At 39.9% G+C, this 23,210-nt stretch overlaps 1 protein-coding gene across 1 annotated transcript in view; it reads left to right on the top strand.

The window, feature by feature from the left end:
• Positions 1-7,836: 7,836 nt before the first annotated feature.
• The window catches only part of nfx1 (nuclear transcription factor, X-box binding 1), a 47,770-nt gene continuing 32,396 nt past the window's right edge, over positions 7,837-23,210 (top strand). The window contains 5 exon segments of the mRNA XM_052016800.1: positions 7,837-8,891; positions 13,289-13,450; positions 15,967-16,044; positions 19,902-20,007; positions 22,792-22,863. Of these exon segments, the coding sequence (XP_051872760.1) occupies positions 8,228-8,891; positions 13,289-13,450; positions 15,967-16,044; positions 19,902-20,007; positions 22,792-22,863 (1,082 nt within the window). The 5' untranslated portion in view covers positions 7,837-8,227.

Below are 23,210 nucleotides of genomic sequence, written 5' to 3'. Positions count from 1 at the left end.
CCACAGGGATCGGTGCTGGGACTCTTGCTATTTGCTATATACATTAATGACTGATATAAATGCAAGTCATTAACGTAATGTGACTTTGACATTACTAATGTGATTAGTAACTTTGCAAATGACATGAAAATTGGTGGTGCGGTTGATAATGAGGATAGTAACCTACAGAATGATATTGATCAGCTGGCAAATTGGACAACAACAGCAAATAGAATTTAATCTTGGCAAGTACAAAATGATGCATTTCAGAGGTCAGGTAATGGTAGGACCTACATTATGAATGATAGGATGCTAGAGAGTATTGAAGAACAAAAGTGACCTTGATGTACAAGTCCCAAGATACCTGAAGGTAACAGCACAGGTAGAGCTGGTGGTGAAGAAGACATACAAGGTACTTGCCTTCATGATATAAGAGCAGAGATTTTGGTACAGCTCTATAATTAGGGTGTATATGGAAAATTCTGGCCACCACACCATAGAATGGACATGATTGTACTGAAGAGGGTGCAGAGAAGATTCAGAGATGTTGCCTGGGATGGAGTGTTTCAGTCTTGAGGAGAGACTGGATTTGCTGGGTTTATTTTCCTTGGGGCAGAGGAGGCTGAGGGGGACCTGATAGAAGTATACAAAATATGAAAGACATAGATAAGTTAGGTTTAAAAAAAAATTACCCCATGGCACAAGTTTTAAGACCAGAGGACATAAGTTTGGATGTGGAGTAGAAAGTTTAGAGGGTTTCCAAGGAAGACTTGCTATTCCCCCACCCAGAGTGTGGTTATAATCCGAAACGCACTGCCTGAGGTGTTGGAGATGGGTACTCTCACAAAATGTAGGGAACAACTGAATGACTATTTGAATTGCCAAACTATGGATCAACTGCTGGTAAATGGGATTAGCAGAGATAGGTACTTGATGGTTGGCATGGACAGAGTGGGCCAAAGGGCCTGTCACTGTGCTGTATGATGCTATTATTCTACGAGGTAGCTTATTTTTAAACTAACTAGATATCAGAGGAGATAAATCAGCTCCATGAAATACCAAGAGGTCATCTAATATAATTTTTGAATCTTGAATGAACTACCAGTTTAACTTCAACATAGATTCACAATTTCTTCACTTTAAAATGCAGCCAACTGTCTACAGCAAAGACCTGTGCAACCTGCTCTTGATACTGGCAAAGCTCTTCACTGATAGTAAATTCCCACAAAATTCTGTTGGAGGTACAAAATATTAACATACACTGCCAAATGATATATTTAGGAATCCTACAAAACATGAACTCATCTAATCAGGTTCACAACTTGAGACTTGTCATGCTTATTTTTCTTCATTCTTTATCACAAATTTTGAGAGCCTTTTGATGAAATCCAACTGTTTAAAATTTGGAATGAATCCATACAAACTAGGTCATTGAGCCAAGCAAGAAATGCTATGCCATTTTATTCAGAAACATCTGACATCTTTGCTTTCTAAGGCTTACATTGGCAAAAGGGTGACAACTCCGAGCAGTAAGTGGATAAAATAATTAATTCATGTGTTACAAACCATTCATAATTATTTAATTGTGGAATAGTGATTTCTTATCTATCAGTATCCATCATATATGGCCTGAAAGATTATCTTAAGGACATTAACAGTCAGTCATTTTCTATTCATTTTATACTGAAAGTACACAGAAACAACAAGGAATATTTCTCCTATCTTTTGCTATGCAGCAGACAGGAACCACCAAATGATTCCCTATGCATCTCAACACTTCAGCAGAACACCACTGACAAATTGTATTAATGGCATCTTTAATGCAGAAAAGAAGGGCCCCATCCAGTCCTGATGAAGGGTCTTGACCCGAAATGTCAACTGTTTATTTCCCTCCATAGATGCTGCCTGACCAGCTGAGTTCCTCCAGCACTTTTTGTGTGTGTTGCTCCAGATTCCAGCATCTGCAGAATCTCTTTTGTCCCCATCCAGGAGGGTATGTTGCCTTCCTGGTGCCAGAGTCAAGGATATCACTGAGCAACTCCAGAACATTCAGGGGAAGGTGAATAGCTAAAGATCATGAACCATATCGATATCATTGTCACAGATAGGTAAAGAGATGAGGTCTAGCAGGCAAATTTTAAAGGTTAGGAAAAAGATTAAGAAGCAGAACCTCAAAAACAGTACTCCTGGTGCCACCTGCAGACAAAAAATAGGACAGTGCAGACAAACACATGATTGGAGACATGCTGAAAGAAGAACGGCTTTAGATTCCTGGGGCAATTGAACCAGCTCAAGGGAAGGCAGGACTTGTATAGGTGGAATGTGTTTGCACCCCCAAAAGGAGATCAATGCTTTGGGGAGGATGGGAAGCTGAGTAAAGATTCAGAAGGGAGAAAAGTAGAGATGAAAATGAAACTTCGAAAATTAATGAAAGATTTTGGGGGAAAAAAAAGTTAGAAAATAGACAAAAAGGAATTTAGCTCCGTTTAATGGTGTATTGCTAAATGCAGGAAGTAGAGCCAAAATAGCAGATGGATTGAGACACTGGTAGACACATGAAAATATGATATGGGTCATTGCAGAAATGAGGCTTAAAGACAGACAGGAATGGAAGCTTAACATTGTAAGGTACACATTTTCATACAAGACAGAGAGAGGGAAAAAAAAAGGAGGGGATGGCTACACTAATTCAAGAAACAATACGTTAGAAGGAATTATTAAATGAGGAGCAAGCAACCTGATGGAACACTGAGAAATATTTTCAAGAAATGAAGAGTTTTTGAAAATATTTCTTTGTATGGCGATCAGATGTGATGAAAAATCATTGACCTGAAACAATTACTCTTTCTCTCTCTCTACAGATGCTATCTGGCTTATTCAGTATTCCTATTCTTGCTTCATATTTCCAGCATCTGCAGGATTTTGGGTTTTGTCTTTTAGCCAAGCAGCTCCTCAGAACAGGGAGCTGGGAATCATGGGAAAATTAGCCAAGCTGGCCTTGGACGAGTGTGGAATCCAAATGCATAAAACAAGCCGGGCCAGATGTTCAGTCTGAGCTTAAAGCTAGTGATACTATGGCAAGAATAGGACCACAATGTAGGTCCATTGACTAGTGATTGAATATTTAACACAAGTGTTCGTCTAGGGAAAGAGAAACAGAGATGCAGATTCTATGGCGCCTTGGTTTCCTGCCCCCTACCTCATTTGGAGTATTGCATTCACAGTTTCCCCCAAAATCACTATCCTTCGATTTGATTAGTGGGCCTCCCACCTTGCCATCCAATGCTCAAGCCAAGAAAACTTTCTGGGAGGGGTATAATTAACCCCCATCAGCAAGTGAGATTAGTGATAACTCCACCCTGAGGGGGTCATCAGTGAAGAACCTCAACAGCAGCCAGCGAAACCGAGGATCACAACAAGCAAAGATCTGCCTTAAGGGCTCCAACAAAGGAGTGAAGGTGGCACCAGCACATCTGAGACAATCTTTGTGAACAGCAGAGAACCCTAGATCTGGGAGCCCAGCAAAGGCACCCGTGACTCCAAGCGTAACAGATAATGTTTGGGACACAGACAGATAGAGCCCAAGTTAAGTACTGCTTGATTAACTGCCCAAGTCTGTGTGAAGCTGCATTTTCACTAAGATCTGACTTGTCTCTTTTTGTTTTGCCTCGAAAAGAATAAAGCACCTGGATAAAACACACTTAAAAGGGATATTGGTCCAAAGGCTCATAAAGTGTAGGAGCAAGCCCTTTTGTTCTGTACTTGTCGACAGAAGCCTGTCAGATTAAGGGTTATTTTTATCTCAGCTCATAATACCAGTAATTTGGGGGAAGAGGAGGTGAAAGAGAGTGATAGGTCGAAGAGACAAGGGCTGAAAAGGAGGAATCCAGTAGGAGAGGACAGTAAACCATAGAATAAAGGGAAATGGGGAAATAGATGGGCAGGTCATGAGGGTGGGGAGGGGAATGAGAAGGGTGTGAGGGGGCCACAGGAGTAAGGGAAAAAAGGGAGGCGGAAAGAGGGGAGGGGTTACTGGAAGTTGAGAAGAAATGATGTTGAGACATCAGGTTGGAGACTACCAAGGCGGAATACGAGGTGTTGTTCTGACCAGATGCAGGTTGGTCCACCCGCCACGTTGAGGCCAGACGCAGGTTGGAGGAACACCAACTCATATTCTGCCTTGGTCGTCTCCAACCTGACGGCCTCAACATTGATTTCTCTAACTTCCAGTAACCCCTCCCCTCTTTCTGCCCCGACCTTTGTTTTCCCTCATTCCTGTGGCCCCCCCTCACCTCTTCTCTTTCCCCTCCCCTCATGACCTCCCCATCTATTCCCAACCTCTTTCCCTTTATTCCATGGTCTATGATAGCTGTGGTAGAAGTGACCAGTACATAGTCCAAGTAGAGACAATATCCCAAGTATACTATTCAATGTATTTGTGGCACCACAAACATGATAAAGGGGATATACTAAGAATATGTCTGACAGCTTTAAACTGAGATCTATGAGGCAGCAGAAATGTGCATTATCACAATCTGTAACCTCATCTGCCAATACTATCAAGCCAGGCATCAACCATGGTTCAATGATGAATGGAGAAGGACATGTCAGAACATAGATAAAAACGAGGTGCCAGCCCAAGTGAAACTGGAATACAGTACTACCTGCATACTAAACTACTAAATGGCATATAATAGACAGAGATAAGCAATCTCACAACCAACATATCAATTCAAAGCTGTACAGTCCTAACACAAACCAGGACTGCCAGTCCTAGTCATATAGCTGTGAATGGTGTTGGACAACTAATGTGAAAAATAAAGGTATCCTCAGTGACGGTGGGGCCTAGTAAGCGAGCAGTAAAGGCTGAAGCCTTACCAGAAGTGAGACCATCCAAGCCCGCCCCATGTAAAGTCCCCTTATATAATCTCCTGCAGCAATACACAAAAAGTGCTGGAGAAACTCAGCAGGTCAGGCAGCGTCCGTGGAGAGAAATAAACAGTCGACGTTTCGGGCCGAGACCTTCATCAGGACTCCCGCAGCGTTGGAAATTCACTGATTAACATGCTCTCCTTGGTACCCAATGAGGTTGCTTAAACGCCTTGTTATGAAAGGTAAGGATTCTATTTCAAAGTCGTTTTTTTTTTTCCTAAATCCTCTCTTTCCAAATCGTTGTCCAGTGCCCGCACTGGCAGGCTGACATCAATCCGGAGCACGTAAGCGCAGTTCTCACGGCTCAGCCCCTCCTCGCCGCTTTGGATGAAGGAAATCGATGTTAAACCTTAAGCAGTGGTGCTAACACTTATACAGCGTCGGCATCTGGCACAAGGTATCACTGCCGCCGGGTCCTTGTTCTCAACCTCCCACCCCACCCCGGACAGACCTCGCTCGATGAGTGCGATGGCGAATGCCACCCTGAAGACCGAAGCCGCAGATCCCGCCGCCGGGTCACGTGGACGTGCCGAGCCTGAAGTAACCGGCACTTTGCCACCCCCCCCCTCGCTGTTTCCACCTACCGCGCCGCCTTGCGGCAGTCCCGACGACGGCTAACGGTTGAATCGCGGGAGGCGCATGCGTAGTAGGCGGCGAAGGAGTGGCCTGGAAAGGGGCGCCGGCTTCCGCTGGTTTTTCTCGGCCCCTGCTGGGGTTGGGTTTGGGGTTCGTTTTGCTGGAGCTGAGAGCAGACCCTTGGGGGTGTTCTGGTTGCTCACGGAGGATGTGAATGGTAGTCACGAAGGGAGAAGATGGCAGAGCCGAGAGCGGGGAGAGCCGCCAGGTACAACATGAAGGGCCGGGGCCGGGGCCGGGGGCCGAGCGGGACCCAGTGCATCCTTCAGACCGGTCCCCGTCGCCGCTCGGGGATCGGAGCGCTTGCTGATTTCGGCGCAATGAAGAAGATCATAGCAGAAACCCTGAAACGAACCCTCTTCATAGTTTTTAAAGGGCTTGTGAGACCACCCTCCTTGAAAGAGAGGTGGTCTCACAAGCCCTTTAAAACTATGAAGAGGTTTGATAGGGTAGGTGACATGGATAAATTATTCCCACTTATCAGGTAGTAGCCCAGAACTACGTGCCCCAACATAGAAATCATTGATCCAATCAATAATTCAGCCAAATATTAACTGATACTGTTATAAATATATTAAAGGGGAAGCAAGATTAGAACATGACGAAAATAATGGAAGGATATGATGACTAGGTGAGGTGGAATAGGCTGATTCTGTGAAGCGTAAACATAAAATGACCGCTGAGGCTGAACGACCTTTTTTGAACATCCAAATTAATAGCTTGATTTGGTGTCAGTCTAGGCGGCGATTTCCAGACATGGCGTGAATGTTGGAGTTGAAGTTGTTTGTGTAAATATACGCCATGACGGTTAGAAATTGTTACAAATTGAAATGGGCAGTTTTGGTTGAATGAAACTTGAATTATTTTGACTTGGTATTAAAGTAGTTCTGAGGTTTTGCAGCACAAGGTTTAGCTGGAGTAAGAATTTAGGCAAGTGATTAGATTGGTGGCTGATATATATATGTGAAACCAAACATCAGCAGGGGTGGGTAGGGGATGGGATGTCTCTGATCGGGTAAAACCAGGGTGACTAACGGGGATAAGCTGTAACAAGGTTATCTGGCCAATGAGTAAATGGAGCAATTGGAGACTGAGAACTTAGACAAAAGAATGTAGGAGTTGTGAAATGCAAAGCAGGATGAGTTGAGACGTTCTTGGCTTATTTGTGACATATTGGGACAGTCAGTCTCCAGCATAGTAATTAGAAAGGAAGTAAAGGATAGTGGCTAGAGAGGTAATCTAATATCTCTTTGCCAGGTTACATTTAATGTTTTGTTAGCTTGATCACCAAACTGCAAAATGATTCCTGTATACAGACTTCTGATTCGTACAGTTTGCTGCCAAGAAAATCAACTCAGTGATGTTACACACGTGGCATCTCAAAATCAATTTACTTTCATGTATTTGTACATATAAAAAAGTATTGTGCATTGTGTCACATTACGTTAGAGAAATTCAAGTTCTGGATAGAAAACAGGCTAATTCATTTTGGTGAAATTGGAAATGTTATAGTTAATTCTGCAATGACACATTTCCATAACACAAATTGGATATAACGTGATTGATGATTAGGGAACACTACTTGTATTGCATGGGCCAAAATTGTAGAATGTGATTTGATCGGGAACTAGAGAGTTACTTTGGCAATAGGCCAAGCAAAATAAAGGCATCTTGGGGGGAAAATTACAGTCACGGGGAAGAACCGTTTTGCATGTAACCTCCCCACATAATCCGGACACATTGTCTTTTAAGAACACAGGCTGCTGGTATCACCGCAACGAGGGGACTGGAACTTGACAAGCAGTTTGTTTCTATTGATACTTGAGCAACATGCACTATTAAACAATGTATTATACAGCGTTTAGTATTTTTTAACTTGCAAACAAAATAAATTTTTGTGGGGGTGGGGGAATGATATCAAAAGTTCAGAGTGCAAATACCAACCCTGGGAGGAAATACTTCGATATTTTCCGCCAATCTTGAAAAGAGTCATTCCTTATTAATTGTTCCGAAACCAAATTTGTTATCCATACTGCCATTGTTCCTTAATCCCATAATATTTTATTATGACACTCACACATTACTAAAACTGTTCAGAAAAATATAAACCAATGGAGTTCAATTTTTGTTTTGAAATCACTTCAACTTTTCAGATTTTTTTATTCTTCTCGGTGTACTAGTTATATTATTTCAATTTTATTAAAAAGTTAACTCTTCAGAGAAACATTTTCCAATAGCCCTCATGAATCCTTCAATTTATAATTTAAATGAATCTCTATCCAACAGGTGGACTGGAGCTAAATCCAGATGCTGCAGATTTCATTCCTCGGGAAATTCAAGAAACACCAGAAAAACAAGAATTCAGAAGATTTTTAGCAGAAACAATATACGCCTGCCACCATCAAGACAGCAACCATTTCGAAGTTATCGTTGTGGTTTGACACACAGACGGGAATATTATCAGCAGTCAAGGAATCATTATGAGGAAGAACCTTGCCCATAATTCTAGAACTGGCCCTGAGGGGCATAGGACTAACCAAATAAAGCAGGTATGCACAGCTTCCAAAATCAGCGTCGTCACCCGGATGAAAGATGACAAGTCATCTTCTGGAGAAATGTCATTCACTGATGAGCCACAGCGGGAAACAGCTGAAAACCTTGTGCAACCAGCTGAGAAAAAATGATAAAAGATTTGTGTGAAGAAAAACACAATGGAAGAGGGGGCAAATCAATGGGACACAAGATTCATGATACGGAACAAGAAAATTGGCGTGCACCAGACAGTCGAGGAGGAGCTAAACCAAAGAAAATGAACCTGTATTTGCATAAACCCACTCGAGGAATGCAAGGAAGACTGGTCTTTGAAAAAGACAGTAGAACATTTGGAAAGAAATTCACTGAAATAACTGAAAATTGGTACCCACCAGAGGATGGCCAAACAAAAGCACTTGATGATCCTACTAGAATGGATAAGAATGGTGAAAAATACAGTGATGAATCACAAAGGAAGTTTCCTAGAAGTAAAAACAATTATAGGGGATTCACTAGGGGCAAAGAGTATGCTCTTGATGAAATGTACAAAAGTTCAAGTGTAGACAGTGTCAAAACAGGCTCAGGCTGCTCAATGACTGCTTCAGATTTGGATGTCAAGGCTGACGTAAGTGAGGAAAGAATGAATCCCAACTTGCGGGAGCGATTGAGTCACCGAACACAGTCGTGGAAAGTGAGTGAAGTAGACAGAAGGAAACGACCACAAGATCTGCAAAAAAAATCCTTTGATTCAGGAAGAAAGACATTTTGGAAGAAACAAATGGAATTGCACAAGAGTAAAGAGACTCACACAGGTTAGATTATGAAATTGCATTGCTTAAAACTGATTTTTTTTCATTAAGAATGCTTTTAATGTTACAAAGTAATTGCATTGTTGGGTCAGTTGAGACCATATTTCATCCTCCCACTCTCCATCATAACTATATTGAAGGCATTACAAAGATACAAGTTATATATCGCAGAAGAAAGTATGTTGTGTTGGGGTATGTATTTTCTCTTCTAGTTCCAGCAAAATTGCATGGGGAAGCTGGTTAAGCAAACCTTCTTTTAAAAAAAAATTGAGGATGCAGTAAATGCCCAGTTTATTAAGTTACTATGACAGGTTAAAGACACCCTTGTAGTCATCAATAGATTCATAGAGTTATACAGCACAGAAACGGGCCCTTTGGCTCAACCCATCCATGCCGACGATATCAGGGAACCAGAATATATAGATTTAAAGTAACTGGCAAAAGAGCTGACAGATGATGTGGAAAGAAAAAGCAAATAACTTGAGAATCTGGGACTGAAACAAAACAGAAAATGCAGGAGAAACTTGGCATCCTCCATAATTTCTGCAAGAGTGACCCTGAGCTTAAAATTGCTTGTTATTTTAATTCTCTACCTCACTCCCTTTCTGACCTTCCTGCCTTTGACCTCCTACAACGAGGAACAACACCTTGTCTTTCATCTGGGCACCTCACAGCCCTCAGGACAGAAAACTGAATTCATCAATTCAAGATAATTAGCATTTTCTGTTTGTGTCAGAACTCAGGAGTTCTGAAGTAAGGTTATGCACCTGTACCACAAGCTCAGTTTTTTTATTTCTCCACAGATACTACCTCACCTGTTAATTATTTCCAGCATTCTCTTTTGTTTCAGATTTTCAGCAACAGCTGGTTTTGTTACTCACAATTTCACATTGTGCTTTCTCCCTCATTCATTTCCCACTGTTTACCCTTCTCCAGACTGTTCTGCTATGATTAATGAGCATTTATCACAGTCCCTTGGAAGAGACCAACACCCTTTGAATCACCCAGACAATTTTGGTCTCCTTATTTCCATCTTTTAGTTTCAAAATAACAAAAAAGGAAAAGGGCCAGAAGCAAAAGTTTGGGCACCCTGCATGGTCAGTACTTAGTAACACCCTGTCACGAACCAGCAACAAAAGAAACACACTGAGCATGATTTAGTGTTAAAAACTATTTTATTAATCACTACTTATGATAATACGTAAAATAAAAGTAAAAATGTTAGTATGTTAGAATTCAAAAATGTTAAACCTCGAACGTTAACCCCAAAACTAAACTCGTCGTGTGTGTGTGTGACAAAGTCCAAAACTCCCAGTTCCGGAATGGTTCTTAAAGTTCAGTTCCGCAAGCCATAAGGTGAAACATGAGCAAGGGCTTCTTCAACAACCACCGTTGTCTGAAGATAAGATGTAGATGTAGAAAAACATAGAGAGAGTACATACGAAATCCAAATGTTCCACGATGGAACCCAAACGACACTTCAGTGTTTACTCGGTAGTGACTTCCTCACCCCGAAAAGCATCCGAACCGTGGTCGTCCACACACAAATACCTGTTTCCTTCTACAGGTCAGCAACAAAGTGAACTCCACCGGATTACTTCCAACTTCCATACATGGATTTCAGTGGCAAACACCGTTATTGTTTCTCATCCATCGATAGAGAAAACAAGCAGGCTGGTGTCTCTCTCCCTTCTCTCTCTCTCCTTCTTCTTCTTCCTCAACAACGTCATTACGTCCTTTATCTTCTATTGACGTAAGCACGCCCCACACACACATACACACACACTCTCTATCTTAAAGGGACTTTCACTGAGTCCGTAACACACCCCCTTTGGCAAGTATCACAGCTTGTAAACGCTTTCTGTAGCCAGCTAAGAGACTTTCAATTCTTGTTTGGGGGATTTTCACCCATTCTTAATTGCAGAAGGCTTCTAGTTCTGTGAGATTCTTGGGCCATCTTGCATGCACTGCTCTTTTGAGGTCTATGCACAGATTTTCGATGATGTTTAGGTTGGGGGACTGTGAGGGCCATGGCAAAACCTTCAGCTTGTGCCTCTTGAGGTAGTCCATTGTGGATATTGAGGTGTGTTTAGGATTGTTATCCTGTTGTAGAAGCCATCCTCTTTTCATCTTCATCTTTTTTACAGACAGTGTGATGTTTGCTTCCCGAATTTGCTGGTATTTAATTGAATTCATTCTTCCCTCTACCAGTGAAATGTTCCCCGTGCCACTGGCTGCAACACAAGCCCAAAGCATGATCGATCCACCCCCGTGCTTAACAGTTGGAGAGGTGTTCTTTTCATGAAATTCTGCACCCCTTTTTCTCCAAACATTCCTTTGCTCATTGCGGCCAAAAAGTTTTATTTTGACTTCATCAGTGCACAGTACTTGTTTCCAAAATGCATCAGGCTTGTTTAGATGTTCCTTTGCAAACTTCTGACACTGAATTTTATGGTGAGGGCGTAGGAAAGGTTTTCTTCTGATGACTCTTCCATGAAGGTCATATTTGTGCAGGTGTCGCTGCACAGTAGAACGGTGCACCACCACTCTAGAGTCTGCTAAATCTTCCTGAAGGTCTTCTGCAGTCAAACGGGGGTTTTGATTTGCCTTTCTAGCAACCCTACGAGCCGTTCTCTCGGAAAGTTTTCTTGGTCTTCCAGACCTCAACTTGACCACTGCCATTTCTTAATTACATTACTAACTGAGGAAATGGCTACCTGAAAACGCTTTGCTATCTTCTTATAGCCTTCTCCTGCTTTGTGGGCATCATTTATTTTAATTTTCAGAGTGCTAGGCAGCTGCTTAGAGGAGCCCATGGCAGCTGATTGTTGGGACAAGGTTTGAGGCGTCAGGGTATTTATAAAGCTTTGAAATTTGCATCACCTGGCCTTTCCTAACGATGTCTGTGAACAAGCCATAGCCCTAACAAGCTAATGAAGGTCTGACACCTTGGTAACAGTTATCTGAGAGCCCAAATCCTTTGGGGTGCCCAAACCATTGCATGGTGCTCCTTTCCTTTTTTCACTCTAAAATTATGTAAAACAAAATAATAAACTAATCTTGCTTAAAATATTGAAAAGAATGTTTCATCTTGAACTGATCTCCACAAGTCATAAAGTTAATCTTCTACTCACTTAACTATCCACAGTAATAGAAATTTTGACCAGGGGTGCCCAAACTTTTACATGCCACTGTAAGTAGCAATCATATGGTTTGTTCAACGTATCCTGAAAATCAAGATTTTACATATGATAGACTCGCCCTCTACATTGCATTGATTCCAAAAGTTGTTTGATTGCTTTTTCTGCATCAGTAAGGGTATAACCACATTTTCCTGTTCAGCCAGTTAGAAGAGACTCCACAATTGACATTAGTTGTTCTGAGAATGTAGTATGGTGGAAAGGCCCTGCTGAAACCTCGTACGCTTAACTCTTCTAGCAAAGCTCTTTTGATGAAGACATAGTATATGCATCTGTGGGAAAAGGTTTTTTTTATTATGGAGTAAACAGAACTCTAACTTGAATTGTAAATTCTTAAATTGTCAAAAGTTTCTGTATTAAACCAGCTTTTTGCTATAACTTGTAGATGAAACTTGTGGCTTTTAAAATAGTCTGTGAAACATCCCAGTGATTTTCCTTATCATCAGATCTGTTCTAGGAAGTGTCTTATGTTAAGAGCTCTATATCTTGTCATTTCTATATTAATTTTTTGTCTTGTTGCTCAAAATTAACAAAAACAAAACATTTTTAAAATGAAAACTTGTGTTTCTGATTTTATTTTATGGAAGTAATGGATTCTTTGTAATACTTGTCTTAAGATGTTATTGATGTTAATAATATGTCTTATTGTCATATTTACCATCATTGAAGGCAACTTCATAGGGTGCACCAAGAGCCTACAGAACACTGAAGAAAATTATTGACCTATTTGTTCTTTTGTAACAGTCCAGTAAGCTTTCACAGTTGTTTAGTGAATGTTAGTTCACTGGACTTGGTTGAAATTAATTTCTCACCTTGTGTGCTGGGATTTAAACTTTCCTCTGGTTTGCTGGACTGCTATTGTAATAATTTTGTTTCTTTACCTTGCTATCTTTACACTTGTGTAAGTAAATGATTAAATTATGAGTCTGAGAGATGTGGAAGCAATCTGAAATGGTGAACTAACCACATCTCATGCTATTTTTGATATGTGTTTGTTTAAATTTGACTTTCCATTTTAAATATAGCTTATTGAAATCAATATTGATTGCGCCGAATACGTTGTAAAGTGACATTTTAAAATACTCAAATTTTCAGTCGAATACCAGTTGAGCTGCAAGTTCTAGTGTTCATTCACAGTATGCTGGTGTTTTTCTTCTGCAAACACTAGTATTATTTGTTTCATCTGTTCTTTTTTATCAGGCTTACTAATTGAACACCTTACAGCTGAGAAATATGAATGTATGGTTTGCTGTGAGGTGATCCGTGTAATGGTACCCATCTGGAGCTGTCAAAGCTGTTATCACGTATTCCACTTGAACTGCATTAAAAAATGGGCAAGATCACCAGCTTCTCAGGCTGAAGGTTAGTTTGTTGTATTTTCGTTTCCACGTGCAGCACTTGATTTCTGCCTTAGCTTGTTTCAAAAGATTTGTGTGCACAATTTATAATCAATTAATTTGGAGATTTTATCGTATAGTACAGATTGTAGATGTGCTGAAAGAAGCATGGGAAACCTGATGTTGGGTTCTACCAACGGCAAAATAAAAATGTGCATTTCTATCTGCAATACAGGAAGCATCCACTTATGCCTTCTGTATATGTCCAATTTCCATTGTAAATCATTGCTGATCATAAAATTCAGATCATGCCTTTAACAATGCCGGGGTATCACAAATCTAATCAATTTCTTTAGAGCAACAAACAATGTGCTGGAAGAACTCAGCAGGTCATGTACTTTTGAAGTGTGGTCACTGTTGTAGTGCAGGAAGTGCAACAGCAAAATTGTTCACACCTAATTCTTTCAACAGCAGTGTGATAATGGACCAATTGTTCTAACTGTGACCAGCAGTTTCAAAGGGTATGTATTTGGGTACTCTCCCACAGTAAATTCTGGGATGGAATTAGGAACAGATAGCAGTACAGGCCCTTCCCCAGGTTATTAATGCCCGACTTATGGACAGCCCCAACATACAAACGAGCATTTAAGAGACTGGCGGAATGGATTTGTCAGCTGTAAGAGGCTGCAAGCATCTTCTGCTGTATGGAAACTCAGTTTGCAGCAATATCATTGCATCTTGCAGAGGAATCTGAACGGTTGAGTTAAATGCCCTGGTTTAACTGCACATTGCCCTTGGTTGGCCTTTGTTTTTATTTAAATATGTTGCCTGGCAATATATTCAGTTCTTGGGAATGGAACCCTGTTGTAACCTGGGTAGGATCTGTACGTGTGACATTCTGTTTTGCAATGATGGAGCTCTCATGCTGGGATCCTTCAGCAAATTTCCCCCTCTGACCAATACCAAACAGATTAGATTGGAGTCCCCATTCATTTGAATAGGTTTCTTAACCTAATGATTAGAAGGAAGAGAAGTTTCTTTTTTCTTAATAATTTAACTGTTTTTATTGTATTTTTACTTAAATTACCTAAATATTGCTTCATTTTTAAGTACTAGTGATTTTTATCTTAACTATTACAATGGATAGAAATGACTTTTGCCCGTTTCTCAATATCAGAGACTTATAAATTTTTAAACTGCAATTGCAGTTTTGCTTGTCAAGGTCTTGTCAGGGGTTTGCAGAGCAGGCCCTTGACAATGTACTACCTGAGGTCTGTGCCTCACCAAGGCCTGATGCCTCCTAAGTACAGAGGTCAGTTTGTTTGGCTCTGCTTCAGGAGCACGTGTGAAAGCCAAATACCCAAGACAGCTGACCAAGTCCAACTCAGTTTGACTTGGTGACATGATTTGAGGGATAAATGATGACCAGGATACTGGAAAGAGAAATTGCAATGGGATACTGTGCATCCATCTGAGAGGGTAGACTGAACCTTGGTCTAGCAATTATCCATAAGGGAGCACTTCCAGTACTGCAGTATTCTCCAGTGGCTGTCCTTGTACAGCAAAACATGAATAACATAATAAATTAATTTAATGGAATTAAGCTATTCTTGCAGACGTTGGTTACAGTGCCTTTGTTATTTATGATGTGCACTCCAGCTATGCTGTGAATGGTGGTGAATGGGCTGTAAAGTCAAGCTGGCCAGTCAGTCCTGGATGATAGTGAGCTTCTTGATGTGGCTAGTCCAGTGAATGTTTTGGTCAGTGGTAACCTCTGAAACACACCACAATCACATCAGGGAAAGGTGATTTAATTTTCTTTAAGATGGTTCCTCATTACCTGACAATTGAGTATTCTTCACCAATTTGTTAGATCAAATCTAAATGTTGCCCAGGTCCTGCTGTATGACTTCATAGACTTCTGACCTGGGGCATTTCAAGTAGAATTGGATACTTTAATCACCAGCCTTATCTGAGCAGTTTTCAGAAAAAAATCTCCTCCCCTTCACAAATTATGGAAAGGAAAATGACATCTGGCCTACCAACCCCATGCCACACACTGTAATTCAGTGTTTAAAAACTTGAAATGCCTCTATGAACCAGTAGCCGTTTAATTTTCTAGATTTTTTTGGGAGGAAATAAACTTTACCCCAACCCCCTAATTGTACTAGAAAAATGGTGGTGGTCAGAGGGAGGGGACAGGTAAAGTAAAGTCTGGAAAATTCCAAACTAAAGAGCATCAAGACCGATTCCAAGAGTCCAGTTTCACCAGCCACTCCACCTTCTTTTAATTTGCTTGCCTATTTGCCTTGGCTGCAGTTTGATGTTTCCAGTGCCTCGCCACTTAATGCACTTAAGTGATAACTTTATGACAACCCTCTGGGAAGGAAAACTTATCAGCATCTAACCTAGCTCTGCACTTAAATAATGTATGCTCTTCGTGTCTTCACACAGATAATTCTGTATTGAAAATTAATGGAAATTATTTTTTTCCTTACTGATGTGCTTGGTAAAATAATTAATTTTTTTTTGACCTGCCAGATGCAAATGGTGGTTGGAGATGTCCTGCATGTCAGAATGTTTCAGTACGGGTCCCTAACACTTATATGTGTTTTTGTGGTAAGTATGAAACTGCAAAAATAGTGCAAGAGTAATTTGCTTATGAAAAATCTTGGATGAAATCTGTAGTAAATGGTGTACAGGTTTTTGATTTAATGGCAGTAATTCTGATACGCAAAATATAGGACCAATTATGCACAATTTTTTAAGATGCAGTTGTGCATTTATTCCATTTTTGACACCAAAAACGATGGGTTAATTATCATCTGATTAGAGGACTATTTACAGTCATAGAGTCATACAGCACAGAAACAGGCCCTTCGGTCAAACTGGTCCATGCCAACCAAGATGCCCATCCAAGCTAGACCCATTTGCCTGTGTTAGGTCGATATCCTTCTAAGCCTTTCCTATCCATGTACATGTCTTCTAAAAGTTGTTATTGTACCTACTTCAACCACTTTCTCTGACAGCTCATTCCATATATGGACCACCCTCTAGTTAAAAAAAAAGTTGCCTGTCAAGTTCCTATTAAATCTTTCTCCTTTCGCCTTAAACCTATGTCCTCTAGTTCTTGATTCTCCAGCCTTGGGGATAAAAACTTGAGTGCATTCACCCTACCTATGCCCCTCATTTGATTTCTCAGATGACAATAAGTTACACACTTGTGGGCTCAAGAAGAAATGAAACTGAACAACTATAAGAACTTCCTTACTCTTAAGGTATTCCTATTTGGACCATAGTGAAGGTTTTCCATGATGTAGTCTGGTTGGAAGTTGCAAGATTTTACCCTTATAACAACATTTTCAATGGTATGTCCCCTGGATGGAAACTTGGTAGCAATCAGTGTTTTCATGCACCTGCTAGCCTTATCCTTTTAGGTAGAGATGGTTGTGCTTTTGGGAGGAGTTGCAGAAATATCCATGGGGATTTGTTCCTGGATATCTTGTAGAATATGCACACAACAGCCACTTTGTTGGTGGAGAAGAATGCTGCACTTAGCTGCAAACGTCTCCACTTCTGACTTTGCAATGTAGGGAAGATCATTGAGGCAGCTAAATATTATTGGGCCGTGGCTCACTATTCTGTGGAGTTCCTGCAAGCAATGTTCCTGGGGCTGAGCTGATTATATTCAACAACCACATCTTTGTGTTATGTACAACTCCAGGTGTTTCTCAGCTCCTTTTGTGGATGGTATGCTGTTTCATCAGCTGAGGGAAGGTGGTGGTAGTTGTTAGCAGGAGGTTTCCTTGACAAGACCAGATGTCACAAGACTTGATGGAATCCAGAGTCAGTTGTAAAAGATCCCAGAGTGATCCCATCTTAACTGTTACTACACTACCATCATCCCACCGGTGGGTCAGGACATACTCTGGATGATGGTAGAGTTGTGCGGGATAATGCTGGAATTATCTGCGATATTGGCAGAAAATGTATGAACCAGTAAAAAGCCAGGCTGTCATTAGTTTCTGGGATAGATCTATAACTTTTGTCACAAGTCCCCAGATATTAGCTTGGGTTTGCAGGGCTGGACATACCTTTGTTGTGCTTGGGTTAGTGCTGGATTTGGTTTCATTCTTATCTTCATTGACACAACGACGTGACTCACTAGGCCATTTCAGAGAGCAAGCTAAGGGTCGACCTTATTGCTGTGGAATTGGATTTGCATATTGACCAGACATAGTGTAAGTGGCTCTTTCAAGGTGACTCGTAATTTTATATACTTCAGTTAAATTTCCCTGAACCTCTTCTGTTTCAAAGAATGTTTCCCCAGCTTATCCAATTCTTTGTCCAAGCTAAAATATATCCAGGCCTGGTTTCATCCTCTGCATACTGTACATCAAACTCCCCCTGCAACAGGGGAGCCAAGTGTAGACCTCCAACCGCAGCTTCGCTAGTATGTTATACAGGCCTGGGATGATAATCCTGTATTCTGTGTCTCAACTAATAACAGCAAGCATTCCAAATGCTGCCTTAAACGTATTAATTGCTTACCCACTGCCTTCATTCATGGTACAGATTTTTTTTCCAGATACAATTAAAGTTAGTTAGCTGGTTAAATTTCCCTGCTGCCTTGGCAGCAAACCTCGTCTCGAGTTATACAGATGGAGGCATGAGCAATGTTGTAAACAAAGTCAGAGTACAAAAGCTCTGGCAGGCAGAGTTTAATTGGGAAAGTGTGAGATGAGCCTCTGCATCCAGGGTGAGCCAGAATTTTTTTTAATGGCAAGGCAGTGGGGGCTATGGAAGTGCAAAGGATTTGGGCACTATGCAAATTCCTGCTCAAATTACTGAAAAGGCTTGACAGTACTAGACTATATTCAGAGGTGAGTTAAGAGGATATTGCTAGCGGTAGAGAATTTTAGCATGGAGGAAAGATTAGACAGGCTGGAGCTGTATTTGAAACAAAGGTGGTTGAGGGGCAATTGTGTATAAAATTAGAAACAGCTTAACATCAATAAAAGCTACTGCACATAAAAATAATCAAAAAGCTAATGAAATGCCCATTCATAATCTCAAGAAATTGGAATGCAGAAAGAAGGAATTATGGTTTAGTGTTAGAAATCCACATATGGAATAATAGCAGAAAAGAAGAGGTGGAAATAGGGTTTAAAATACATGAATGCAATTCATGATCTAATTGAATGGCAGAACAGTTTCATGGGGAAGAATGGTCTATTTTTGTTCCTATGTTGAACTCCACTACCGAAAAGAGTATAACTCAAAGGACCAGACTGCTCTGAAAATCTTGGACCATAGCAGATTCTACTGAGGAGACCAAAAAGGGAAAAAAATTTGCAAATGCTGGAAATCTGAAATATAAATGGAAAATGCTGGACATACTCCCAGTAAGTTCTGCAGCATCTATTGAAAAGAGAAACACAGATAACGTTACATAGACCCTGAAGCACAAACACTGTTTCTTTCCATAGATATGCTTGGTCGGCTGAGCACTTCCAAGACAAAAGAGATTAAGATTAAGATCTTTATTAGTTGCATATACATCGAAACACACAGTGAAATGCATCTTTGTGTAGAGTGCTCTGGGGCAGCCCACAAGTGTTGCCACGCTTCCGGCGCCAACATAGCATGCCACAACTTCCTAACCAGTACGTCTTGGAATGTGGGAGGAAACCAGAGCCACTGGAGGAAAACACACGCAGTCACAGGAAGAATGTATAAACTCCTTACAGACAGTGGCCAGAATTAAACCGGGTCGCTGGTGCTGTAATAGCGTTACGCTAACTGCTACACTACCGTGCCTGCCCCAATGATCTAGTGCTGGAGGTAGTTTGGAGAAGGAGAGACTGGCATTGAGAATAAAGATGTGATTTATAACTAAAGAGTGGATAAATTTAAATTTCAGCTGTAGAAGTGCAGGAAAAGCCTTGTTCAAGTGCATAATATATTTAGGATTTCCTCATTTGATACTATATATCTATTCTGAAATTCATATTCTGTCTCAGAATCCATCTTAAACCATCTATTTTGTCTTGGAAATATGCAGCATGTCTGACAACATCCATGGAAAGAGAAATCTTGCACGAGCAGCACAAATTATAGACTACTTCATCTGCTCTAGCTTTACCATTTTACCTCTACTGCATTCATTTATGAGGTGCATTCCAAAATTTTTTCATGTATGGGTTCTTGTCAGCATCTTTTAGAAGTCCAAAGTAAACTGTGTTAGTAGTTCAACTGTCTGCTTATTGTGTTCAATGTGCTTTCCCCTTTTAAATTCACAAGACACATTTTCTCATATTTAATATACTTCATGATGAATTGCAGCCTGGAGTCATAACCAGTAGTCCTGAGGCATGCTATTTCGTTGTCTCCAGTTGTTTTGCGGTGCTTTTTTTTTTAAGGAGTCAAAACTGAAGTGTGGGTGATGTTTTATTTGTATTCTATGTACTCGTAAGGCAAGGTGAACAATCCAGAGTGGAACAGAAATGAAATACCTCACAGCTGTGGAGAGCTTTGTGGAAAGAAACGACCTGGAAGTGATTGTCCTCACTCATGTAACATGTAAGCACAAAAATATACAATGACATATGCATCCTCCTGGGTTTTTATTGTTACTGCACTTTGCACTTGATACATTGCTAGTCTTTTTAATATTTCCTTTGGACAAGATTTTTTTATTGTTTCTACATAAGAGTAAATGCATTATTTTCATTTACTGTATGTTACTAATTTCAGTTCCATTTTTCACCATACTTTGGTATGAAATTAACATTGGATACATTTGGCATTAGTAGGTTCACTAACTAACAATTTGGGAATTTCCCTCGTTGCCCGTAAATGGAAGATATTTGAGAATCCCAAAAAAATAAATGTAGTGGAATTTGTTTTAAAAAGGACATTGAGAAAGAAATTCAGAAATTAATAGAAGGAAATTGCTTTGGTTTAGCTAATCCATTTGTCAGATTGATCATAAAAAAGGCTGCTGGTTCATGTGAAACTGCAATTCAGTTGTTGCTAGTTTTTTAAAGTTTTTATATAACCTTTGAACCAGACAGTCTCTCTTTGTTAAGGGATGTAAAATGGAGGATACAATTTAGAAAGATAGAGTACAACATAGTTCACCAGGATGATTACTGGAATGGTGGTCTTGCTGCACGAGGAAAGATTAAATCAACTCAGCCCCTTGCTTCATGGAGTTTAGTTGGAGAGGTGATCTCACTAAGTCTACAAAATTGTTAAGGCTCTTGAGAGCTGATATTTCCCTTGGATTCGGTGACAAGAAGCAGAGGTCAATATCAAATAAGAAGCTGCCCATTCAAGATGGAGACAAGATGAAATGTCTTTACCCAGAGGGTAATGAATGTTTGGATTTCTCTACCCAAAAATGATATGGTAGCTCAGTTGATAAGTAAAAAAAAAGACAGTGATAGAGAGGTTTTTTAGTTATTAAGGAAGTGAGGAAATACGGGATTGTGGTGGAGGAAAGTGATAGTAGATCGCTATAATCTTGTTGAAAGGCAGAGCTGGCGTGAGATTCTGAATGACTTGCTCCTGCTTCTATTTCTAATATTCTAAACTAATACATGCAAAAAATGTTCTGTGTAGTCTTTCATTAGTGCCTGATTTCAGTTAGAGGGGTGCCAGTTCTTAAAAGTGCTATTGTTTCTGTTCTTTCAAACCAAAGGTTATTATGATTTTTTTTATCATGAAAGAAGTGGATTGTAATCACAGTGTCTCTAAGTTTAAGATATAAATGTTTATTCAATGCTGTTGATTTCTTGATTAATATACACATTGCAATTCCGCTATACAGTTTACCGTTGTCCAGTGTGGAGGCCTCTAAAATAACAATATGACAGTTTAAGTTGCAGTATCACACTCAAAATGGAATTAATTTCACTCACTCCCACTATATTGTCAATGCTGCTCTACTCAATCTATAGCATTACATTCCATAGGAAAGCAACATAACCAACTTCAAGTTTGTAACTCAGTCCAGATGCCTTTACTCTTCCAACCCAGCCCAGTCTCCCAAACAATTTTGAAAATAATTGGATACATAATAATTAGAGTTAAATATTGGTAATTATTCCATGCAATTAGATTTCTGAATAATTATTAACTTGAACTGGATTAGTTTCAAGTTTTTTAAATCATCAGATGTAAGTAATATTCAGACATGATGATCAGCAAGAACTTTGTTCAGTTGAGTTTTTGGCTCAGAAATAGTTATCAGAGAACTGATGGAATTTATGAATAATAAACCATTTTCAATAAAACTAAAAAGAAATTACATCTCAGAGTTGACATTAATTGTGTACTGGCGATCTTAGTAGCTAGATTTTCCCAGTGTCCTCTGATTATTGGCACAGATATGTTGTGATACGTTAAAATATCCCCTGGTCTAGAAAATCTAAATTTGGAGAAATGAATCCCTCTGAAAGTCTGGCAGCTCCAGTGTAGAACAATCAATGATCATACTATAAGATCTATTGAGAATGAATTGCAATTATCTTCCTTTCCGTTCTAATGATCCTTATCCATGTTGGCCAAAGCTTGGTGGTGCTGGGGAAGTAACCCACTAAATTCCAAAACTTTTGTGCACATGTCCCCAGATGTTAATGATATTACAGCAGTCATTGCTCTTGGAATACCTGAGAAAGTTTTTATTGACATTAGATTATAAATTTATCCTAGCTTGATAAGCAGTGAGAAAACTACTGAATGTCAAGGCTAACTTTACACAAGTAAACTATACACATGTAAACAACTTTAAATAAAGAACCAAAACTACTTCAAGTTCTCATCTTGTCTTACCTTTTCCCCCATTCCTTCTCTTGTCCATCCTCCTTTATTTATTTCAACCTTTGCTTCATTTCCAATGTACCCTGTTTCAACCAACGTTGAAAGTCTTGGCCTCTGACTGAAAATCATCTCTGAAGGCTAAATGAAGCTCAGAAATCTAAACAGTGACAGGTTTGTGTTATGTAATACGTGTGTGTAATTAATATATATATATTGTATACAAGGTCCAGTCTGATAAATTTATGACAAACCAGGGAGGACTTAATAACAGGAATAAGTTAATCCATATGGCAGGATTTTAAATTCCCCTATCAAATTTGCAGCTGATCTCTGCAGCTTTATAACCGAATAGGGACTAGCTGGTTTTGTGTAAGTACAAATGTCATATCAGCCACTTTTCCACCAAATAAACCAACAGTTTATTTTTGAAACACACACACACTTTTAAACAAAAAATTAAGTATTATTGTTAAAGTTGAATAAAGATCCTTATATTGCTATTGCAAGTAAAAACCTCTGAAGCAGAATCTATCCTTTTAGCCTTTGCCATCCTGGACCATGCCCATCCTGTCCTGCATTTGTGACAAAAGCATGTGAATGTGGCAGAACAAGGTAAGCAACTCATTAAGGTGCCTTTGTATTGGTCACGTCTTTTTCTCTGGTATTTGTCATCACTATCAAAAACTATGTCGGAATAATAAAACTGAAAAGGACATGATGAACAATCAGTGTCAGGACTTAGTTGGTGGCTTTGATACAGTTTTTCTAATTTTATTCCCCTGCTCTTTCTTCATGAATTGCAGAGTGGGGGGGGGGGCGCGGAATGTTTTGGGTAAAATTTATCCATTTCCTCTTTTTTGATATCATGTTAAATTGATTTAAACATGTGTTCCGGTTACCTTCTTTTGTCGCTTCTGATCCATTTGCTAATCAACTTGAACTTGGGTCCAAAAGCAAAA

This window comes from Pristis pectinata, chromosome 5 (assembly GCF_009764475.1).
Source record: "Pristis pectinata isolate sPriPec2 chromosome 5, sPriPec2.1.pri, whole genome shotgun sequence".
Taxonomy (NCBI): domain Eukaryota; kingdom Metazoa; phylum Chordata; class Chondrichthyes; order Rhinopristiformes; family Pristidae; genus Pristis; species Pristis pectinata.
Note: the sequence above shows the minus strand (reverse complement) of the source record. Positions and strands in the feature narration are given on the sequence as shown.